This window comes from Myotis brandtii, unplaced genomic scaffold (assembly GCF_000412655.1).
Source record: "Myotis brandtii unplaced genomic scaffold, ASM41265v1 scaffold29, whole genome shotgun sequence".
NCBI lineage: Eukaryota > Metazoa > Chordata > Mammalia > Chiroptera > Vespertilionidae > Myotis > Myotis brandtii.
In genome coordinates, this window is record NW_005361075.1 from 2,977,429 (window position 1) to 2,998,334 (window position 20,906).

Genomic DNA, 20,906 nt, shown 5'->3' on the forward strand with positions numbered 1-20,906 from the left:
TTGGAGTCCGCCGTCACTGGAGCAAGCAAGCCTCCCTGCTCGCTTCAGTGCATGGCTGCCGGCCGCCATCTTGGCTGACAGTTAATTTGCATAAGGATATGCTGATTAGCCAATGGGAAGGGTAGCGGTCATACGCTAATTACCATGTTTCTCTTTTATTAGTATAGATATGCATAGCCCATGGACACAGACAATAGTGAAGTAAAGGTCTGGGGTGGGGTGGGGTGGGAACCGGGTGTAGAAGGACAAAGTGAGTAAAATGGGGAACATTTGTAATACTCTAAACAATAAAAATAAATTTTTAAAAATTACATTATTGACCTCTAAAGATAAGGACTCTTTTAAAATATAATCACCTACCTGGCTGGTGTCTCTCTGGTTAGAGCGTCAGCCCGAGCACTGAAGGGTCTCAGGTTCGATTCCTGGTCAAGGGCAGGTACCTGGGTTGCAGGTTCGCTCCCTGCCCCAGGTTGGGGCATGTGTGGGAGGCAACCAGTCAATATGGCTCTTGCATCAATATTTCTCTCCTCCTTCTCTCTTTCTCCCCCTCCCTCCCTTCCACTCTCTCTCAGAAAAAAAAAAAAAAAGCAATGGAAAAAATACCCTGTGATATATAAAATCACCTAAAATATTTTATTTGCACCTAAAAATATTTTTCTGTAAACATTTACTCATAACAAATCAGAAAGTACAAAAATAAAAAAATTAATTTAAAAATGGTTATTTTATACTGTTTTATATCCTTACAATTACTTTGCTATATATGTGTATGATCTCTAAATATATCCACTATAAATAAAAGAGGTTTGCAAAAGTGAAATTATTCCATTTATATGGTTTTATATCTTGCCTTTTTCACTTAACAGAATAACACAAATATCTTTTCAGATAGTTCATGTTGACTATCTCACTGAAACATATGTAAAAAAAAGATATGTCTTAGTGATATTGAAAAATATTAGCAATAACTTTTTTTTTGTTTGTTTTTGTTTTGTTTTTTTTTAATATATTTTTTTATTGATTAAGATAATGTTCACACTCCCTTAATTGTGTCTTTTTTATAGTTGGTTTACATCAGCAACTGGTTGACATGTTTAAATCTCTTAAAATTAAATCTCTTAATCTGTAGGTTTCTAATCCCTCCCTTTGTAGTTTATTTGCTGATGATACTAGGTTGTTTTCCTGTCATTTCCTGCAGTCTAAATTTTGCTGATTGAATCCCCGCCGTATGTTTAACATGTTCCTCTATCACTTGTATTTTCTGAAAATTAATAGTTAGATTTAGAGCCTTGATGAGATTCATATTTTTGTTTTTGTTTCTTTTGGTTGGTGGCAAGAATATTTATTATTGTAGGTGTTCTATTCTCCCAGCTGGAGGCACACCATTATGGTTGTCTCCTTTTTGTGTGGTATTAACAGCCATAGGTGCTCATTAACTAGGGAATCTGTGTTTTACATTAAGCTCTCTAAGTAATTGTGATGTAGCAGCTACTCTGAGAACAGCATTTGGCAACCACTGATCTAGTCTAACTCCTCTGAGGGGAAATAGGATCTGATTGAGAGGGAAATGATTTCATCAAGGTAACAGCATAAGAGTTGCAGGATTCAGACTTAAAACCTGTGCTTTTTCCCCCTGTACCTCAATAAAGGCCTCCCATGGCCTCTTCTCAACTCCAGTTATTGTTCTACTTTCAACTCCAGGGTAAAAAGAACAGGAGTCAGTAAGATGACACCCACTTTGAAAGGTTTCCAGCTCTTGGCCCATTCTGTCCCTCAGTCCTTTCTCTCCCTCTCTGCCTTATAAGATGGTGCTGCAATGGCAGATGTGTGAATAGAAAGGATAAGAGATGGGATCATCAAGAAGAAAAAGAATATCAGATGGGACAGTTCCCTCAGAATTCTCTCTGCGAGCCCACCAACTAAATGTCACTTGATAGGGGGAATATTTTTGAGAAATGAAATGGCGTTAGATTAGGAACAAGGAAAAACTTTGCTTCTGAGAGAATGCTGCACCTATAGTAACTCGTGTTTGAACATGCTTGGAAAGTTCATTTAACAAACATTTATTTCATGAGTGCCTGCTGCATGTGGGTACTGGGCTGGATGCTGGGACTTCACAGATAAGAAACATACCTGCCATCAAGGCTCTCACAGTTTAAGAAGAAAGAGAGTGATAATACAGTCTGGTCTGAGGCTGACCTGGGATGGCTAAGACGAACAGGAGGAAAAAGGACAAGGCCAGAGATTGAAAGTTAAGCATTCTGGAAATTGGACCAGTTGGTCACGTGCCCTTTTCCTCATCCACAGTCAACTTGTAGGTAAACTTTTTGTTAATAAAAAAATATCACTCCTAAACTTTCCAACCTGATTTCAAGGCCTTGCACTTCCCTAGGTTCCTAATCAAATTTCCATAGGTAATTTTTCTTTGAGGGCTCTACTTGCTTCCCTCTTTTCCCTCTCTCCAAAACATATTATATAGGAAGAATTCTTTTTCCCAAGCAGTACTTTAATCCCTTATTTCTGGTAGCTGAGAGCTGCTTCCAAATCATTGCCTTTAAAATCCAATCTAACAATTTAGCTTTATCTTCCCCCTTCTGGACCTCCATTAGATCAAACACTTTCAGCACTTGCTCAGGATTGGTCATGCTATTTACTTATTTTGCTGAATGTTTGGGTTTCTCTGGTCCATTTTTCTCCAGCAAGTAGGGAACCCCAGGACTGGGGCCTTCTTTATCCTCACTACCCCAGTCTCCTAGAGAACATAGCTCTGTTTACCTACCTGCGTGCTTAGGAGAAGCTTCCAGAGTGAGTGGTTCATTAACTGAGGGCTGGGACTGTTTGTATAGGGATGGGAGGGACTAACTCAGACTCTTTATAGTGCTGCCAGGAATTTGACAAGGCTTCAGAGAGCAGAAGCGATACAAAGATTTAGAGCTAAACATCGCCTTACCCGGCATTTATAGATGAGGAAACTAAAGCCAGAGAAGCAGAATAACTTGCTAGTTGGTGGCAGAGACAAGTATTTGACTCCCAGACAAGTGAGAACCTGGGGTGATTTAGCCTGGAGACATTTCAGGGAAGACAGGTCAGAGAAATACAATGACATTCAGCACAGGCACTGGGGCGGTGGGGGCTTGCCCGGTGTGGGAATGGCTGGGGGGTGGGGGTGTCAATTGGGGAAAAAGAAGACATATGTAAAACTTTAGACAATAATAATAATTTTAAAATGACATTCAGTGTTTTTCGCCACCCCGCATCCTACTACCACCACTTCATCTCCTCAAAGGAAGGATCAAGAGCATAAAGGAAGAACTTTGAGGAGGCTTGATTCTAAAACACAAAAATGGATTTGGACTTTCATGAGGTGTGATGGAGGGCAGAAGGCATTCACATTTTATGGACTATGGTTTAAATAGTTCCCCTAGTATTGAACAGTGTGCATACAACCTGCACGATGGTAGTATGGTAGCCTGATTATTGACCTGGTTTTCTAGGCCATATAATATCCAATGGGATAAAAATTAAGAATTTTATTTATAGAAATTATGTAAGATTTTACCAGCTTTTGTTCTTCACATATGTATTTTTCAGACCAAATCTTCACGGTGAAGTAAAGAGTTGAGTCCGAATTGTTTTCTTTCAAAAAATAAATTTAAATCCTTGTTAATTTCTATAATCCCTAAAACTCTTTCAGAACTTTTTAAAACCTGGGTTATCACATTTGCAAAACTCCCAAACTTATACCTACCTACCATAGCCATGTTTAAAAGGTATTATGGTTGGTGGGTGAGAAGAGATCAACCAAATAACTTATATGCATATATGCATAACCCATGGACACAGACAATAGGGTGGTGAAGGCCTGGGTGGGAGTGGGGGTGGGCTAGAAGGGGTCTATAGGAGGAAAAGGGGGACATATGTAATACTTTCAACAATAAAGATTTTAAAACAAATATTATGTACATTTAACATGTTAGACTATTAAACTTTTTTTCTGTTAATGAAAAAACGAGGAGGAAGTGAGACATCCTTTCTGGTGAATGCTGAGTGTTTCTGAATTTTTTTTAACCGACCAAATTTGTCTCCATAATGCCATTGAAACACTTTCTCACGGTCAACAGTGACCTCCCATTACCAAGTCCAGTAACTTTTACAGATTCTTCCTGCATTCTAACCGCTCTGTAGCATCTGACTCTTTTTGGTAATTTCTCTACTGTTGTCTTTATTCTCATTTGCTATGACACACTACACAATCCCAGTTCTTCCCCCTCTCTCACAGTGTGTTAGACTACCTTGAGACTATCTTTGTTTTCATGTCCCTTGAGCCTGGTATTCAGCCCCTTGAGGAGGACTATTAACCTGAAGTATGGTGAAAAGTTTGGACTGGCTTAGAGGAGAGCTCTGGAGGCAAGAAGATAAATGAAATAATTAGTCCAGTTTTCTTTATTTGACTGAGTAGATCTAGATTTTCTGCTAAAATTAAACAAATAATGGTCTTTACTTCAAAGATGTACACAAAATTTTAATTTAAATTGTTAGATAGAATTTTCAGGTTTTCTCCTATAAATTTTTTATACTTTTGGTATGCTCAATAGCCTACCCAGTAATGAGCACAAGCAAATAAAACAAATGAACTAGTTCACAAGTATGTACTGAATAATGCATCTTAGCTCAGATATTTCATCACCTGAACCGGTAGGAGGATCACGCTTCTGACCCATGGGCCTGGCCTTTCAGGCCAGTCCCATACTCCTAAAGTCAGGCTCCAAAATGTCAATGGTCTGGCCTCTAACTTCCTTCTTATCTAACTCCTAAAAGCTGGAGTTCACACAGAAGGGAAAGGGTCTCTAAAAAAACACCCTGAGGAACAACTGAAGAAACCTGTGAAAAAGACTTGGTACAGGGCATGTGAAAGATCTCTTTAAACATATGTGCAAGAGAAATTATATCTGCCAAGGGTACAGAAGGCCGGTGTAAGGCCAGTGGGCAAAAGTTCTGATAGAGCTATTTTAAAATGAAGTTCATCCTCAACAAAACATTATGTGAGTTTCTGGTTGCTGGAGGTATTCAAGAAGCAGAGGCTAAATGAACATTTGTCAGAGCTATAACAAAAGTAGCTCATCTATTGAGTTGAGAGTTGAACTGCAAAACCTAAATGATACCTTCATCTCCTCCTCCCTTCTTTTTTTTTTAGAGGGAAGAGACCTAATCTTTGCTTGGGAGTCCTAGCATAAAAAGTGAGAATTCAGAGTCCCACCAACAACACAGAGCAGGGTAACAATTAAAAAAGGATAGAGAAGCTGTATAGACTCAGAGGCCAACCCAAAAACACTGCCACCCAGAGGCTGAGCCACAAACTGACTCTTAGCCTAGCATAAAAAGTGAGAATTCAGACACAGGAGCAAAGATCGAATCAGGCAGATAGATAGAACTATGAGTGAGGACACTGGAGTTGGAACAGGAGAGTCAATGATGAGGCTCCTTGGAAGAAAGTATAAAGCAGGTGGCTGATGGAAGGGAAGGGTCAAGTGGGCTAACGCAGAGAAGGACATTAGGGGAGGAGAAGAATGTCCTGTGTGAGGGAGCAGGGGAGGAAGAGGGTCTGGTGTCTGCAGAAGATGGTAGCAGTTTACCCAGAGAGCAAGGCATAAGCCAGATGATCACTGAATTTCAACAAAGAAACTTAGGTATAGGCTCTTGTTCACTGGAAGGAAGGACATGGGAAAGAAGACATACCAATGCAGTGGGAACAATTTCCCCTTAAAAATTGCCCCAAAGAGACAACCTTCAACTTCTTGGTAAAGAGAGTAAAAGCTAATTTACATTTGCAAGTGTTTGAAGAAATTCAGGATTGATCCCTGCTTTTAAGCTACTTTTATACTTTGACCTCTGCAGCGTCTTTCCACATATATCTCTTTAGTCACCAAAGGCATTTCTCTTTCAGGCAGAGGGCCTCAAGCTATACAAGGAGCTGAAGAACTTCCTGAGTGCAGTCAAAGGTGGGTATTGTAGCACTGGAGAAAATGCAGAGGCTTTTAAGCAGCTCTGGCAGGTTTGGGGGATGGGGAAGAAACCCAACCGTACTCAGGGTTTTTATCGCTTGCTTGCTTGCTTCTGACTCCTGGAACTTGGAGGGCCAAGGAAGAGTAACTTTTTCTATCCCAGCCCCAGCCAGCTTCCCTCACTGATAACCCAAACCTTCTCAGTTTATCCCCCTGATATGCCTGTCACCCGTATGATTATTCCAAACTACTTTTGGGAAACTTTATGGAGCTCTCTCCTTTCAGTAATGCATGAAAGCTCAAAGAGAGTGTCAGAAACCCTGCAGGAGATCTACAGCAGTGAGTGGGACGGTCATGAGGAGCTGAAGGCCATTGTAGGGGTAAGTGTTCCGGGCTTTCCAACTCTTCCCAACTCACTCCTGCCCTCATTTCAACATCACCTTAGCGTCTCCATCAAGCAAATAGGAAAACAAAGGAGCCAGCCCTAGCCGGTTTGGCTCAGTGGATAGAGCATCGGCCTGCTGACTGAATGGCCCCAGGTTTGATTCCGGTCAAGGGCAGGAGCCAATTCACACTGTTCATTTGTATAGTCTCAGTCACAGGTAGAAGAAAAAACTGCAACTATGAGGGTAGAAACAGGTTTTCCCTAATCTGTGGACTCTCTGTTTTTGACCCTTTTCCCCTCTTTAAAACCTTATGGAAGGTTTCATGAAACCTAACTTCATGTAATTATTTACTCCCAAACTTACCTATCCTTCAAGCACTAGAGTCCAATACTCTGACCATCTATTCCTGTTTTTAATCCCTGAATGTATGTCTAACCTTTTATAGGGCAGTTCCTTGGGGAAGGGCTGTTTCTTCATCTGATTCTTCCCAGTGCTCAAACAAGGAAGTCCGCTGCAGAAAGACTTTGGGTATTTCCCTGGTATGCAGTTGTTGAGAAGTGGAGCCCTCACAACTCCCCTTTGCCTCTGTCCCACAGAATAATGATCTCCTTTGGGAAGACTATGAAGAGAAACTAGCTGACCAGGCTTTGAGGACCATGGAAAACTATGTAGCCCAGTTTGGTGAAATTAAGGTACTCACTGGATTTACACAATCAGGGATGGGTTATGAGTGGCCCATATAAGAGACCCTATTGGGTTAAACTTATAAGTAGAGTTGGAGCCCGTGGTTAGGAACAAAGTTGAGTAGGTTAGGAGAAGGATTAAAGTTGAAGGTTAGCCCTGATCGGTTTGGCTCAGTGGATAGAGCATCGGCCTGCAGACTGAAGGGTCCCAGGTTCGATTCCGGTCAAGGGCATGTACCTTGGTTGCGGGCACATCCCCAGTAGGGAGTGTGCAGGGGGCAGCTGATCGATGTTTCTCTCTCATCGATGTTTCTAACTCTCTATCCCTCTCCCTTCCTCTCTGTAAAATATCAATAAAATATATTTTTAAAAAAATAAAATAAAGTTGAGGGTTAGTCAAGAGGTTAGGGTGGAGGGTTAAAGGTAGTGTGGAGGTTATGTTTAGACTTAGATTTCAGTGAACTAGATTTGGACTGATTTTAAACTAGATCCAGGTTAGAGCATCCCTTTTAGTTGTTTGAAACAGCTAATGAGACTAAAAGATGTTTATTGTAGAGAAGCAGAAGGAGTCATAATAGTTATCTGCAAATATTAGAAAGTCTGTTAGTTTAAAAAGGAAGTGAACCTGTTCTAAACAGTTCCAGAAAGCAGAATTAGAATTCATTCAATTAATATCACCTAGTCTGCCAGGCACTAATTTTAGATTAATAGGAAGAAATGAGAGGGAGCCTTAATTTTCCCATAGTTAGAGCTTTCCCAAGATGAAGTAAAATGGAATATACTATAAGGTAGTGGGTTGTCTATTCTCTGTTCAAACAGAAGTCAAAGTACTTCTTAATTTAGTAATTGTAGAGATAGTTCATGTATTGCATAGGAACGTGGACCAAATAATTGTTAAGATCCTTTCAAATTCTGTGATTGAAAGAATAAGACGGGTCAATAACAGTATACTTTGTAGTTTGGATGAGATTGAGGAGACTCTCAGTGGTCATAATATCTTTATTGTGCTTTAGGATTTTCAAAGCACTTCATATTCAGCATTTGATCTTTAAAATAACACCAAAAGACAAATAAGGCTACTGAGGCTTCACAAGAGATGGGCCTTGCCCTCGGTCACAAGGCTAATAAATGGCAGTGTTGGGCGTGAAATCCAAAACTCCTGCCTTTCAATTTCATAGGATTCTCAAGACCACTTATCCCAGAGGCTGAACTAGTTTCTAGTGAGTTCGTAGGAAATGTTAATATTTAATGCAGGCCTCCAAGTGTGGGAATGCCCTTTATTTCCCCCTGAAAACTCCCATTCTTTCCAGATAAGGGAGATCCCTTGGGTACAAAAGCATATTAGAACTTGAAATTTGGTAATAGGACCCAGGAATCTTGCCTCTCTGTTTGATACTCTGTTACCTACTTCCTGGCCACTGAAGAATATCAAGGCTTTTTCTCATGATTCTGGGTTAGGAAAGAATTGCCAAGAGGGGTCGGAAACTCGTGGACTATGACAGTGCTCGACACCACCTGGAGGCGGTGCAGAATGCCAAGAAGAAAGATGAGGCCAAGATTGCCAAGGTAAAAAAAAAAAAAGCCTGGTAAAGCCTCCCCAGTCACGCTAGGTTTAGGAAATGATAAATTCAACCTCCAGGGTCCTGAAGGAAGTCCCTGTTTCCTCTGACACCGATGCTCTAAGGATAGCCAGAGAGTAAAGGCTGGGGAGGGCATGGCTCTGAGAAGGAGAGGCATGGTTCCAAGTAAGCCTGGTCCCTGAAAGGATAAAAGCAGCAGCGTCTATCCTGGGGCTCAGGATTGAGGGGAATTGTCCTGTCTCTTTCACCAACCAGGCAGATGAAGAGTTCAACAAAGCCCAGCTTGTGTTTGAAGACCTGAACCAAGAACTACTAGAGGAGCTACCTGTTCTGTATAATAGGTAATGACTAAGATTCTGGAAAGTGCTGTCACCTCATGAAAAAAAAGCATCCAAGAGTAGGTTGTAGCCTCAGCCTGGCTAACTTGTGTAATATTAGGCAATATTATCTCTCTAGACATTGGTTTCTTCATATGCAATACAGAGATAACTATCCTTGCCCTGCCAGCTTTTCCGGCTTTAAAGACAAGATGCTTGTTGAATAGGAGAGAGCTTGCAAGTAAAGTGCTGTCATTATGCACAGTAAGAGTATCTGGTTTCATGCCACAAGGATGTTCATCCAGATTTACATAGATAAATCATGGGATGATTATTTCCATTAATGAAGATGTCTTTGCTTCACAGTAGGTAAAAGTGCTTTAGATGTAAATTTTTTACACTGGAAGAGGAATCTGAGCAGAAATTCTATTTGTATCCTATTTTCTTTTCACTGTACAAGCTATGTTTTAATGCAGTTGCAGCCATTGTATTCACATTGTCACTTAATATTAGTTTACATATGATGGAACCTTTTTAATAACTACATGTACTCTAAAACATTATGTGACTTAATTTAAATAGAAGTGAAATTTAATAGTTTCTTGAAATGTAAATTTTCCCAATTCAATTCCAGTAGAATTCCATTAATGTACATATAGCTTCACAGAAGTTCAATATTGCATAATGAGAAAGAATAATTACTTATTATAATTGTATGGCCCTATATTTATTTTTTATTTGCATATAATATTTTCCCTTTTTTGTATGTCCTTATATTTATATAGCACTTTAAAAATTCTTCAAAGCACTTTAATGTCTGCTTCAATACCTGAAGAGCCTGAATCAGATAACTTCATGCAGCTAGAGATCTGTTACACTTTGGTGTCAGCCTGGGCTGAGTGTCTCCTCTGGCCTTCTCACTCCTGAGAGTCAGGTGTGCTCCTGGGCTGGCTCTGATGAAGCAGATCCCAGAACATCCTGAGTCTTAGGATGTGGGGTGCTTTTCTCTGAGGGTCCTTGGTGGTGGCTGGCTTTGGCTAAAGCTCCTACCTTGTGTTTTCAAAAAAAGACTTTCTTTACCAACCCTTTACCTGGATGTTTGTTGTTTTGCCTCCTGATAGTCGTATTGGCTGTTATGTGACCATCTTTCAAAACATTTCCAACTTGAAGGATGTCTTCTACAGGGAAATGAGCAAGGTGAGATACAGCTGGTCAATTTAGACATCTCAGTGGATTTTTGTAGTAAATATGAAAGTAGTCCTAATTTACATAATCATTAGTATCCATATCAGTACCACAGATTTTTACCCTTTTCTCATGAAACAAAAGCACTTGATTAAACTGTGTTGACCATATTAAAGCATAAATACATATCAGAGGGTCCTTTCCATCCCCGTTAACAAGTGAATAATAGGATCAAAACTTGAACTTCAGATGAATAAAGGAAGTTAGGCCTATGGAAGGAACAGCTGAAATGGGGAACTAAGTAGTGGAATATCTGTCTTTGGTTGCTATAGAACAAAGAGGATAGTGTTTAAGCACCAGTCAGTTTCTCTGGTAGTTCATTGGTCTTGAATAGGGCCAATCCTACTCAGGACATGCAGGCACAGAACTGACCTCATGGGGTCTTTTCTAGTCCTGGGATTCCAAGACTCTTAGCTATCATCAACTACATTCACATCCACATGCACACATGTTCCGCTCCACAGTTATTTTGGCTAAATTATGATTTGCCTAGTTAATATTACCATGAGTTTTCATTTCCTGGATCACCTGAGAAGCTAGAATCTCAAACATCAAGGACCCAACCTTAAAAGCTGTCAGTCTGATGGAAGAAGCAGAACTTAAGAAGGAAGTCAAGGAGGAAGGGGTGGTGGGACAGGACCCTGCCAAAGAAATGAAGAGGAGTTTTATAATTAAGGGTGGGAAGGTTTTATTTGGGAGAGCTGTCTGAAAGAAAGTAGAGAAGGGATATGCCAGTTTCAGGTTCCATCTGGCTAGCATCTCCTTCTCTCTTGCTGGCTCTAGCTGAACCACAATCTCTACGAAGTGATGAGCAAACTGGAGAAGCAACATTCCAACAAAGTCTTTGTGGTGAAGGGACTATCAAGGTGAGCAATTTCTGAGACTCTTTCTTGTTTCACTTGTCCGGTATGTGAACATATTCAACAGTCTTGTCTTCCATCCCAAATCCTGGCCATTCCTGTGTGCTTATGTGCATGATATTGTCTGTTGTTACACCCCTATGTAAATTCTTTTACCTGTTATGAAATATTTCAGCTATAACTACAAGTATAAAGAGTAAGACAACAAATAGCCACATACCTACCACAAAATTTAAGAAAACAACTATATATAAAAAAGTTTAATATGCAAAGTGTCCCTGGGGGAGTTTGGGAGACCAGGAGTTCTATCGCTCGCTATGACGTGCACTGACCACCAGGGGTGGTGTGGAACGAAGGAAGGCCCCAGCTGGCAGCCAGAAGGCCCCTATCGGCCCTCATCACTGACCAGGCCTAGGGACCCTACCCATGCACGAATTTTGTACACCAGGCCTCTAGTTATATATATAATTGAAGCTACCAGTATCTCTTCCCCACTCACTTTCCACCAAAGGTAATCACTATCTTAAATTTAGTATCTATTATCCCCCTGCATGTCTTTTTACTTTTATTATACACACAGAAATTATTTTTTTGCATGTTTTTAAACCATATAAATAGAATTATACTGTATTTTTTAAAAACTTCTTTTGTTCTTAGTATTGTTTGTGAGATTTATTTATTCTTGTTGTTTCATGTTGCTAGTTCTGTTCTTTCCATACTGTTATGGATGCTGTTGTATGGCTAGTTCACAATTTATCTCTTCTCCTGCTAATGAATATTTGGATTGTTTCCTAGTTTTTGCTATTACAAATAATGTTGCAGTGAACACATTTTACATTTCTCTTTGTGAATATTATCAGGAGTTTCCTTAGGGTGTGTACAGGGAGTGGCATTGCTGAGCCACAGAGTCTGTGCATTTGGGCTTCTTCAGCCTTACTAGATACTGCCATTGCCAAATTGTTCTTCAGAGTGATTGTTTCCATTTACAATCCACCAACAGTAAATAAAAGCCCTCATTGCTCCATATTCTTGCTATATGTAACGTTGTCATACTTAATTTTCAACCTAATGGGTATGAAATCTAATTTTTTTGCAGTTTTAATTCACATCTCCACAATTGCTAATGAGCTTGAACATCTTTTCACATTATTAGCCATTTAAGATTCCTGTTCTGTAAGTCTCCTGTTTATTTTTTTTTCAAATTTTTCATTTGGATTGTTTACCCTTTTTATTTATTTTTTTTAGAGAGAGAGAAAGGGAGAGGAAGAGAGAGAGGTAGAAACATCAGTGAGAGAATCCTGCCTGCCCCCTACTGGAGATTGAGCTGTAACCAGGGCATGTGCCCTGACCAGGAATCAAACCTGTGACCTATTGGTTCATGGCTCAGTGCTCAATCACTGAGCCACACCAGCCAGGCTCTATACCCTTTTTAAAATATTTTAGTTATATGAACTTTTGGGGGGGTTAAAAATATTCTGGATATTAATTATTTAATGATACTCATTGCAAATATTTTTAATCTGTTATGGATTGATTTTCCACTTTTTTCTTTTTTTTATGGTGTCAATTGCCATCATACATTCTTTATGCTGGTGAGTATAAGCAATTCACTGGTCCCTCAGAATGTGATCACTTTCTTATTTGGAAGCCTTTATTCAGGAAGTTTGATTACGTTCCTTCTATGGTCAAGTTTTATGCTGAGAATTAGGGATCCAAAGACATAGAGATTTGTTCTTTCCCTGAAGTGATTTACAAAAAGTTGAAAGGACAGAAAATGTGCATAAGGAGATAAGGACCAACTTAAACTTTTGCACTTATAAAATGCCTAATGAGACCGGTAGGAATGCCAGAGAGATAAGTAATTGCCAATGTACAGACAGCCTGAGAAGGCTTTAAAGAGGTGATGAAATTGAGCTTGAGACTTGATGAAAGAATAGGGCTCACATCTGTTGCTTGAACTTCTCATTTAGCAATTAGTTACAAACTATTAAAAAGAATCAGTAAAGAGCCAAAGTAGACTTCCTAGGAGAAATCCCTTTTGATCAAAAAATTCTCTCCTCTTTCCAATATTGAAAACCATAGTTCTCTCTAATTGTTCATTCATCTAAAACTTATGATTACACCAAGATGTCTCAGAACCTTGTAGGGAAATCTGGTGTTTTCTTGCTGTGTCCTGGGCCTTCTACACCTACTGACCTCTAGAATTGTAGTGCTAGAAAGAACCTTGTATCACTCAGCTTATGTCGTATCAGAAACTCCCTTAGAAGGAACTTTCTTTTACCTCTTTCTCTTCCTATCCCCATCTCCCATCCTAGTGCTCAGGGCACAACACATAGTTGGCACCTGTCAAGGAAAGACTTGTGAGTTGCTTAATCACTCAGTGTACAGTACACAGGAGGCCTTAAGAAGGTGAGGAGTTAAGGTAATGCTGGCTGTAGAAGCACTTAACACAGTATCCAGCCTACTTGACACATGTTACAGTTAAATTTTTTATTTATGGTAGTTATGTTCTATAAAGTCACCATCAGCACTAAATTAGTGAATACTGAACCACTGTTCCCAGGGGAAACTCAGGGTTAGGTTTCTGTGAGTCCCTGGTCCCAACATTTTCATCAACTGATCAATACATAACCTTGTCTTCTGTGTGTTTCTGTTTAAAGACAGTTTATTTAATATATGTTGTTGATTCATTAACATTGAACTCACAGCCCACAGAATTATATAACTCATGTCTGAACAAAGCTTATAACATACATATTTTCTCTGTAAGGCACATCACAGTCCTTTAGCTCTTAGCACTTTAGCACTACACTTGGAGGCCATTTTAAACAAAAAAACCACTAACAAAAGTACAGCAGTGAAAAATATGGCAAAAGGACATGTTTACAATGTGAGAGCTGAAACAAGAAGGCAGAATATTTCCTTGTTAGACCTCAGGTGAGAAAGTGCTGTTAGGCACTGATTTTTCACAGCTTGCACATGTCCATGAATGACCATGAAAGCATCACGAGTATTGATTTTGGGTTACAAGTAAATTTTAGGGAGTCGGTGAATTTGCAAATGCAGAATCCATGAAGATCAACCTCATATCACCCATGAATCTTTTCCCTAGAGAAAATATTTTGTTAGTATGTTCTTGTTACTTTCTGGTCTCTTTTTCTTTATATATTTGTAAATAATTGAGATTTTGATATAGCTTTTTACACTCTACTTGATAACATAAGCATTATTGCAAATTATATAGACTTTCTAGTGTCATTTTATTTTATTCTGTTATTCTATAGCATGCATCATTATTTGGGGGTACTTAAAAATACCCAATAAAACTTCCATTTTTTTTTTGCTCTTCTGAATCTGAATGTCCTTCATTTTTTAGCAGCAGCAGACGCTCTTTAGTCATCTCTTCCCCAGTTCGAACATCTACAGTCTCCAGCCCTCCTACCTCACCTACCAGTCCCTCTACACTTTCCTTGACAAGTGAGAAGGAGTCCATCTCAGCAAGTGAAGAAGAGCTAACATCGGATCCAGCTCAGGGAGAAGACAACCCTGAGATTAAAGAAGAGCCATTAAAAGAAAAGGAAATAGAGAAAGAAGAGGCTGAAGCAAACTCCTCTGAGGAGGAAGAGCCTCTGCCAGCCTGCAATGGCCCTACCCAGGCCCAGCCCTCTTCTCCCCAGCCCACTGAGGGTGGCGAGTCCCAGGAGGAAGTTTTCTCTAGCTCCCCAGATCCATCCCCAGGCAGAGCCCTAATCCCTTCAGAGCAGCCGGCATCTCTCCCAGAAGTTGTCCTCCGAACCCGAACCTCAAGTGAAGGGTCTAAACAACTAAAGAAGAGAGCCCCTGTCCAGAGGACCTCAGCACCCCCTAATAGGCCTCCTCCACCCAGAGGCACTCCCAGCTCCAGAACCCCCTCAGGGAACATACCCTCCAGTCCTGCAGCCTCTGAACCAGGTTCACCCACCAGCCCCAGGGCCTCCTTGGGGACTGGGCCTCCAAGTCCTAGTTCTAGGGCCACTTTCGAGATTCCTCTTGATCCACAGCCACCACAGAAGCCAGTAAGAACTCCTGAGGACAGAGAAAAGGAAAACACCGACAATCTGAACCCAGATCTTTGTACTTCCCCCACCTCGGTGATCCCTCAGGTGAGAGTGCATTTGATTAAGTCTCTATTCTCTTTTATAACCTCCCTGTACATCATCTTTACTATGGCCAGGTTGTCCCACAGTTAATCAGATTTTGTCATATTATAGTCTCAAGAATACTCTTGACCACTTTTTTGTTGTTGTTCTGGGGATTGTTTCACATCTCCAGAGCAATTAATTTAGTGACCTGTACTCTTAGGGTATTTGACTTCTACAAAGGGCTTATCTCTAATAATACTATGAAAGATTTCTACTAATTTTATTTTTTGCTACAAGTTTGGGGAGTTCCAATAAAGAATCTATACCTGACATCTTGAGCTTTAACTTTTTAAAAAAATATATTTTATTGATCTTTTACAGAGAGGAAGGGATAGGGATAGAGAGCGAGAATTATCGATGAGAGAGAAATATCAATCAGCTGCTTCCCGCACGCCCCCCACTGGGGATGTGTCCGCAGCCACGGCACATGCCCCTGACCGGAATCGAACCTGGGACCCCCCAGTCCGCAGGCCGACGCTCTATCCACTGAGCCAAACCGGTTACAGCAAGCTTTAACTTTTGAATAGGGGGTAGGGAAGAGGGTCTCACTTCAGTTTGTCATACTTGTGACTGTGGTAAATAGACCTCAACCAAATTGGCAAAGAATCATTTCATTGATAAGAAAGACCTAGAAGGAACTCAGAGAGGAAGGAAAGCAAAAAAGATGGGCTTTTGACAGATGAGAATGTGGATGAGAAAAGAATGGTGTTAAAATAGAGACACAGCCCCTCTGGAGAACAAGCAGGTCTGTGAAGAATCTAGCAATCAAGTCATATTCTATTCAGATGGAAAGGCTATCATAGAGAGATTTGATGTATTCTATGAGATTCCTGAGGGCAGAACTAGGCCCTATGTATAAAGATTTTTTAAAGTACATTTTGAATCAATACCAGGGAAACTTTTAGCAATTAGCTCTGTTAAAAAATGGTATGGAAAAAATTTTTTTAAATACAGTGGGGCCTTGACTTACGAGTTTAATTCGTTCCGTTGACGGAGCTCGTAACTCAAATTACTCGTATGTCAAATCAACAGTGAACGAGTGAGACACGTGATGCTGGGCTGATGTTGTGGCGTTCACTGTGACGTTCGCTGCGCCAACTAGCGGTGGGGTATCTGAAGCTGGCTCGTAACCGGAATTTTAGCTCGCAACTCAAAGCAAAAAATCGGCCGAGAGACAGCTCATATCTCGAAAAACTCGTTAGTCGGGACACTCATAAGTCAAGGCCCCACTGTATAGGGGTGCCCGGCCAGTATGGTTCAGTTGTTTAGCGTCAGCGCATGAACCAGGAAGGAGGCCACAATTGATTCCATTAGGGTACATGCCCGGGTTGCCGCTCAGTCCCCAGTAGGAGGCATGCAGGAGGTAGCTGATCAGTGATTCTCTCTTATCATTGATGTTTCTAGGCTTCTCTTCCTCTACTTTTTTCTCTCTGAAATCAATAAAAACATTAATATTATATATATGAAAGGGGACACAAGGGGCTTCTAAACAACAAAATGTGATGGGCCACCATGACAAATAGTTCTCCTTCCTTGATATTAAAAGCTAAGATATATGATCATCTGTCAGGTGCAGTGTAGGGAGGATTTGGGTGAGACATCTGACTGTATGGTACCAAGATTCATTCATTCATGCATTCCACAATTACTTAGTGAGTCCTTACAATGTACCAGGCACTTTCCTAGGAAGTGGGGTATTACAGTGAACAAAGCGTAAAATTCCCTGCCTTCCTGCATCTTATGTCCTAGTGGAGGAGGGGAGAAGATGAATACAAAACAGAATAAATAAGTAAAATTATAATTAGTGGTGATAAAAGATAGGGAGAAAAATTAAGTAGGGAATTGGGGCTGAATTGCGATTTTAAACAGAGTGGCCAGAGAAGGTGACATTGGGGCAATGAAAGAGGCCAGGGCACGAGCCATGTGGCTGTCTGGGAGTATGAGATTTCTGGTACCCCTCAGATCACACTACCCTATCACTGCCTATGCCTAAGGAAGGTTGACCACGATACCTTGGGAGCCTCCCGCTATCTGAGAGGAGTTAACATGAACAACAGGCACCAGGGTGGTATCCAGGGTGTGAAGGTTTGGAACTTTCTTCTACGTTGTCCTCTTTGATCTACAGGGTTTTTCAGAACCTGACAAGGCAAGTAAGATGGAAGACAAAGGAGAGAACAACAAGCTCATCTTGGCTGACTCCCCTGAGGTACTAAAATCTAAGTCATCAACATTATTATGCCCTGAGACTTGATTCACATGAGGTATTGAAGGTCCTAACAGAGCAAGATATAAAACTTTCTCTTGGCTGGTTTCTGGTGTGAGGTCACTATGCTGATAGAGAGAGATGTGGGGCATATGGATAGTGAAGAAGCCCAGGGTAATTGTGGAATTTCGAATCAAGTATAGCTACTTCTCACATTTCTGCACAAAGAAGATTAACTCAACAATATGGAAAATCCAAAATTAATTTATATTTGACTTTGTAATATATGACTGTAGTATGGAGGCAGCAATAATGTGAGCTTTTTGGCTCTGATGAATAATAAAACAAATTTTCATTCTTGGAGTAATCTTATTGAAAGGGAGATTATGGGGACCAAGATGCTGCTGTCTATTTTGAAGAACAGGCTAATCATACTGTTCTCCTTTGGAAAGAGGTACAAGACACAACCTCCTTTCCCCTGAGGCGACCTCCTTATATTTGAGAATTACAGTGTTATTGTTTTTTGTTTTGTTTTGTTTTGTTTGAGAATTATAGTGTTTACTCACAGCCTTTCCTGCAGGATTGCTTTGGTCATCAGCTAAGGAAGCCTATTTTTCCTATGGAATTAAGCAGCTAGAGCATCTTAGATCCTAGGCCTATCAGTGTCATCAATTCTCTGAAACCTTTGTCCTACTAGATCTGTTTACTTCCCTTCCCTTGCAGATACATCATAAATCGTATTTTCTCTCAAGCAGAATTATGGACATATCACATATAAAATGGATCACATATAAAAAAGATCATTATGAGGAAATTAGTTCTTGCTTAGCATTTGAAATACCTGTGAGAGGATGATAACTTTCTGGGAGGTAGTATTACCTTTCAGGTAATTCCTGGCCTGAAATCAGAGGAGAGAACAGAAGAAAATTTTCCTATAAGGAAAAATCAGAAAATTTCAAGTAGCTGTCATACTGATAGAAATTGGTTATACTCTAAAATGGTGAATTTTATAGTGTGTGAATTAAATTTCAATTAAAAATAAATTAATTCTTAATTGTAGAGTTCCAAGGCCTTCTCCTGGCTTAGCAGCTCCTAGACAGAGCTTTTCACACTTTGGGTTCCTACTGCAGAACCTAGAACTTTTCCCAAAGAAAACATTATAGTCCAGGGGTCCTCAAACTACGGCCCGCGGGCCACATGCAAATACAAATATTGTATTTGTTCCCGTTTTGTTTTTTTACTTCAAAATAAGATATGTGCAGTGTGCATAGGAATTTGTTCATAGTTTTTTTTTAAACTATAGTCCGGCCCTCCAACGGTCTGAGGGACAGTGAACTGGCCCCCTGTTTAAAATGTTTGAGGACCCCTGCATACCACTTGCCTCTCCTAACTGCCATAGGTTAGGATCATCTCAGTGTGTTAACTGCAGTGTATTCTTAAGGAGAGTTAGTCTAAAAGTGGTAGGTAGTGTTCTTAAGACCTATATTTATATCCTCACAGACTCCCACATAGACATACATACTGATGCATGTCACACAAATTACAGTGTCTGATTATGGAAACAACTCTAGAGCCCAAAGACCTGGATACCTGTCTCAGCAAGTCATTTCACCCTCTGAATCTTGGAAAGAGGATGACAGTAAAGCCTTCCCTGGTGCCGTCAGGCTGTAGTGAAACAACATTGTATGTTTACCCTTTGTATTGTCTGTGACCCTGTAGAGTGTAAGGCAAAGAAGACCTAAGCTGAGAGGCTGGGGAGGTTGAGCCACCTCTCACTGGCAGAACTCTTCTTTTTATAGAGCCAAGGTCTCCGGCGTCGTGCCTCTGTGGTTCCAGAAGACAGCAGCGTCGCAGCACCTGAGCTTCAAGAAGAGGTAAGGTGAACAGATACACAGAGACCAAGATGGGTGGTAATATTGGTCACTGGGAGTGCACAGAAGTTTGACTACAGATTAGAATCTTCACCATGGCTGCTAGGGGAACCCAGCAGTGAACAGTATCCTTAGAGCAAAGTCAAGCAGGTGGGAACAGGGGAACCAAGCGTAAACTGGGACATTGTGGGTTTGGGGTGTCCATTCCCCAACACTTGGCCTTGAACTCTCACCATAGCCCTATCTCCCAAGTACTTATTTATTTCTGAACTTATTTCAAAAAGAAAAAGAAGTTACATACAAAAAGGCAAATACATATACACACACAAAATGTAACTCAAATATATTAATGACAGTGACAAAATGGAGCGATGAATTAGGCAAATAGAAAAATACATTCTATGAAATAAACTTACTAAGGATGGATCACAAAATTGGTTCCAGACTTTCTAAACATCCAAGAAGAGAAAAATCTGATCAGTGCACCCAATTCATGATGCCATTCCTTCAAACAACTCCTGCTACTAAGATGAAAAGGAAATTTCTCCTGTGAATCCTTGTAAAGAGATGATGAAGGATGCAATGACCAGTATCTGCAAAAAGTTTTGACAATAATCCCAACAACCAGCTTCACTTCCCTCAATATTACATGACATGAAATATAGTTTGATAGAAGCAAATTGAGTTTTTACCCTCCTTGAGTGGTTGGTGGGAGGACAGGTGAGCATCTAATGCAATCATGTTTACTTTCCAGGTATCTACAATTCAAAGTGCACAACTCTGAAGAGTAACTGCCAAGACCACCCACATATGTACATCTCCCAGAGAGATTCTTCAGCTAGAGGGTATATAAGCACAGAGACTTAAGGTCTAACATTCATTTCTAGGTTCTCAAAGTGGATGCTGGTTGTCTCTAAAGACCTAGCATTAATGGAGGCTGAGGAGCAGACTTAGGGGAAGGAGGGAGGCAGACAGGCTTAGAAGAAGAGATTGTTAGACTCAGGGAATATTTAATTCAGACTTTAGCATTGTTATACAATAAGACTTTATATATTAAATAAAGTGGGGCTAAAATGACTATAACAAGCAAAAGCATCTATAGATGCATACACACAACCATACATACTAGAGAACGGGAAACAAATCTTGGATTTACCACTCATTTTTTTAAGACTTGAAGCCAAAAGAACATATTTTCAGATTGTTAAATAAAGCTTTATTCTATGTATGGAGTCTTCGCTTGACACAGGGAGGTTGTCCCAGTCCAGCACACTGTTCTCTGCGTTGGCAAGGTTATTGCTTCTACCCTGGGTTCAGAAATCTTTAGTCACATCCATGACCTCCAGTTCACTTGACCTTCTGGCTTTAACTATTTGATGATGCCATGGGCTACAGCAGTGGTTCTCAACCTTGGCTGCACATTAGAATCACCTCGGAATCTTTTTTAAATCCTGATTTCTGGGCCTCATCCTCTGGAAATTCTGTTTCTTTGTTACTAATGTTGTGGCCCCACCCCATAACAAAGAAACACAATTTCCGGAGGATGAGACCCAGAAATCAGGATTTTAAAAAGATTCC

The 20,906-nt window shown here is 40.4% G+C and overlaps 1 protein-coding gene across 1 annotated transcript in view; it reads left to right on the plus strand.

Moving 5' to 3' along the window:
• Positions 1 to 20,556, plus strand: part of BIN2 (bridging integrator 2) — a 29,401-nt gene extending 8,845 nt beyond the window's left edge. Inside the window, exons 2-12 of the mRNA XM_005869291.2 lie at positions 5,945 to 5,999; positions 6,288 to 6,382; positions 6,985 to 7,080; positions 8,530 to 8,637; positions 8,907 to 8,992; positions 10,090 to 10,165; positions 10,997 to 11,079; positions 14,450 to 15,215; positions 17,380 to 17,460; positions 19,257 to 19,331; positions 20,083 to 20,556. Coding sequence (XP_005869353.2) covers positions 6,290 to 6,382; positions 6,985 to 7,080; positions 8,530 to 8,637; positions 8,907 to 8,992; positions 10,090 to 10,165; positions 10,997 to 11,079; positions 14,450 to 15,215; positions 17,380 to 17,460; positions 19,257 to 19,331; positions 20,083 to 20,112 — 1,494 coding nt within the window. The 5' untranslated portion in view covers positions 5,945 to 5,999; positions 6,288 to 6,289 and the 3' untranslated portion in view covers positions 20,113 to 20,556. The remainder of the gene's footprint in view (positions 1 to 5,944; positions 6,000 to 6,287; positions 6,383 to 6,984; positions 7,081 to 8,529; positions 8,638 to 8,906; positions 8,993 to 10,089; positions 10,166 to 10,996; positions 11,080 to 14,449; positions 15,216 to 17,379; positions 17,461 to 19,256; positions 19,332 to 20,082) is intronic.
• Positions 20,557 to 20,906: the final 350 nt, after the last annotated feature.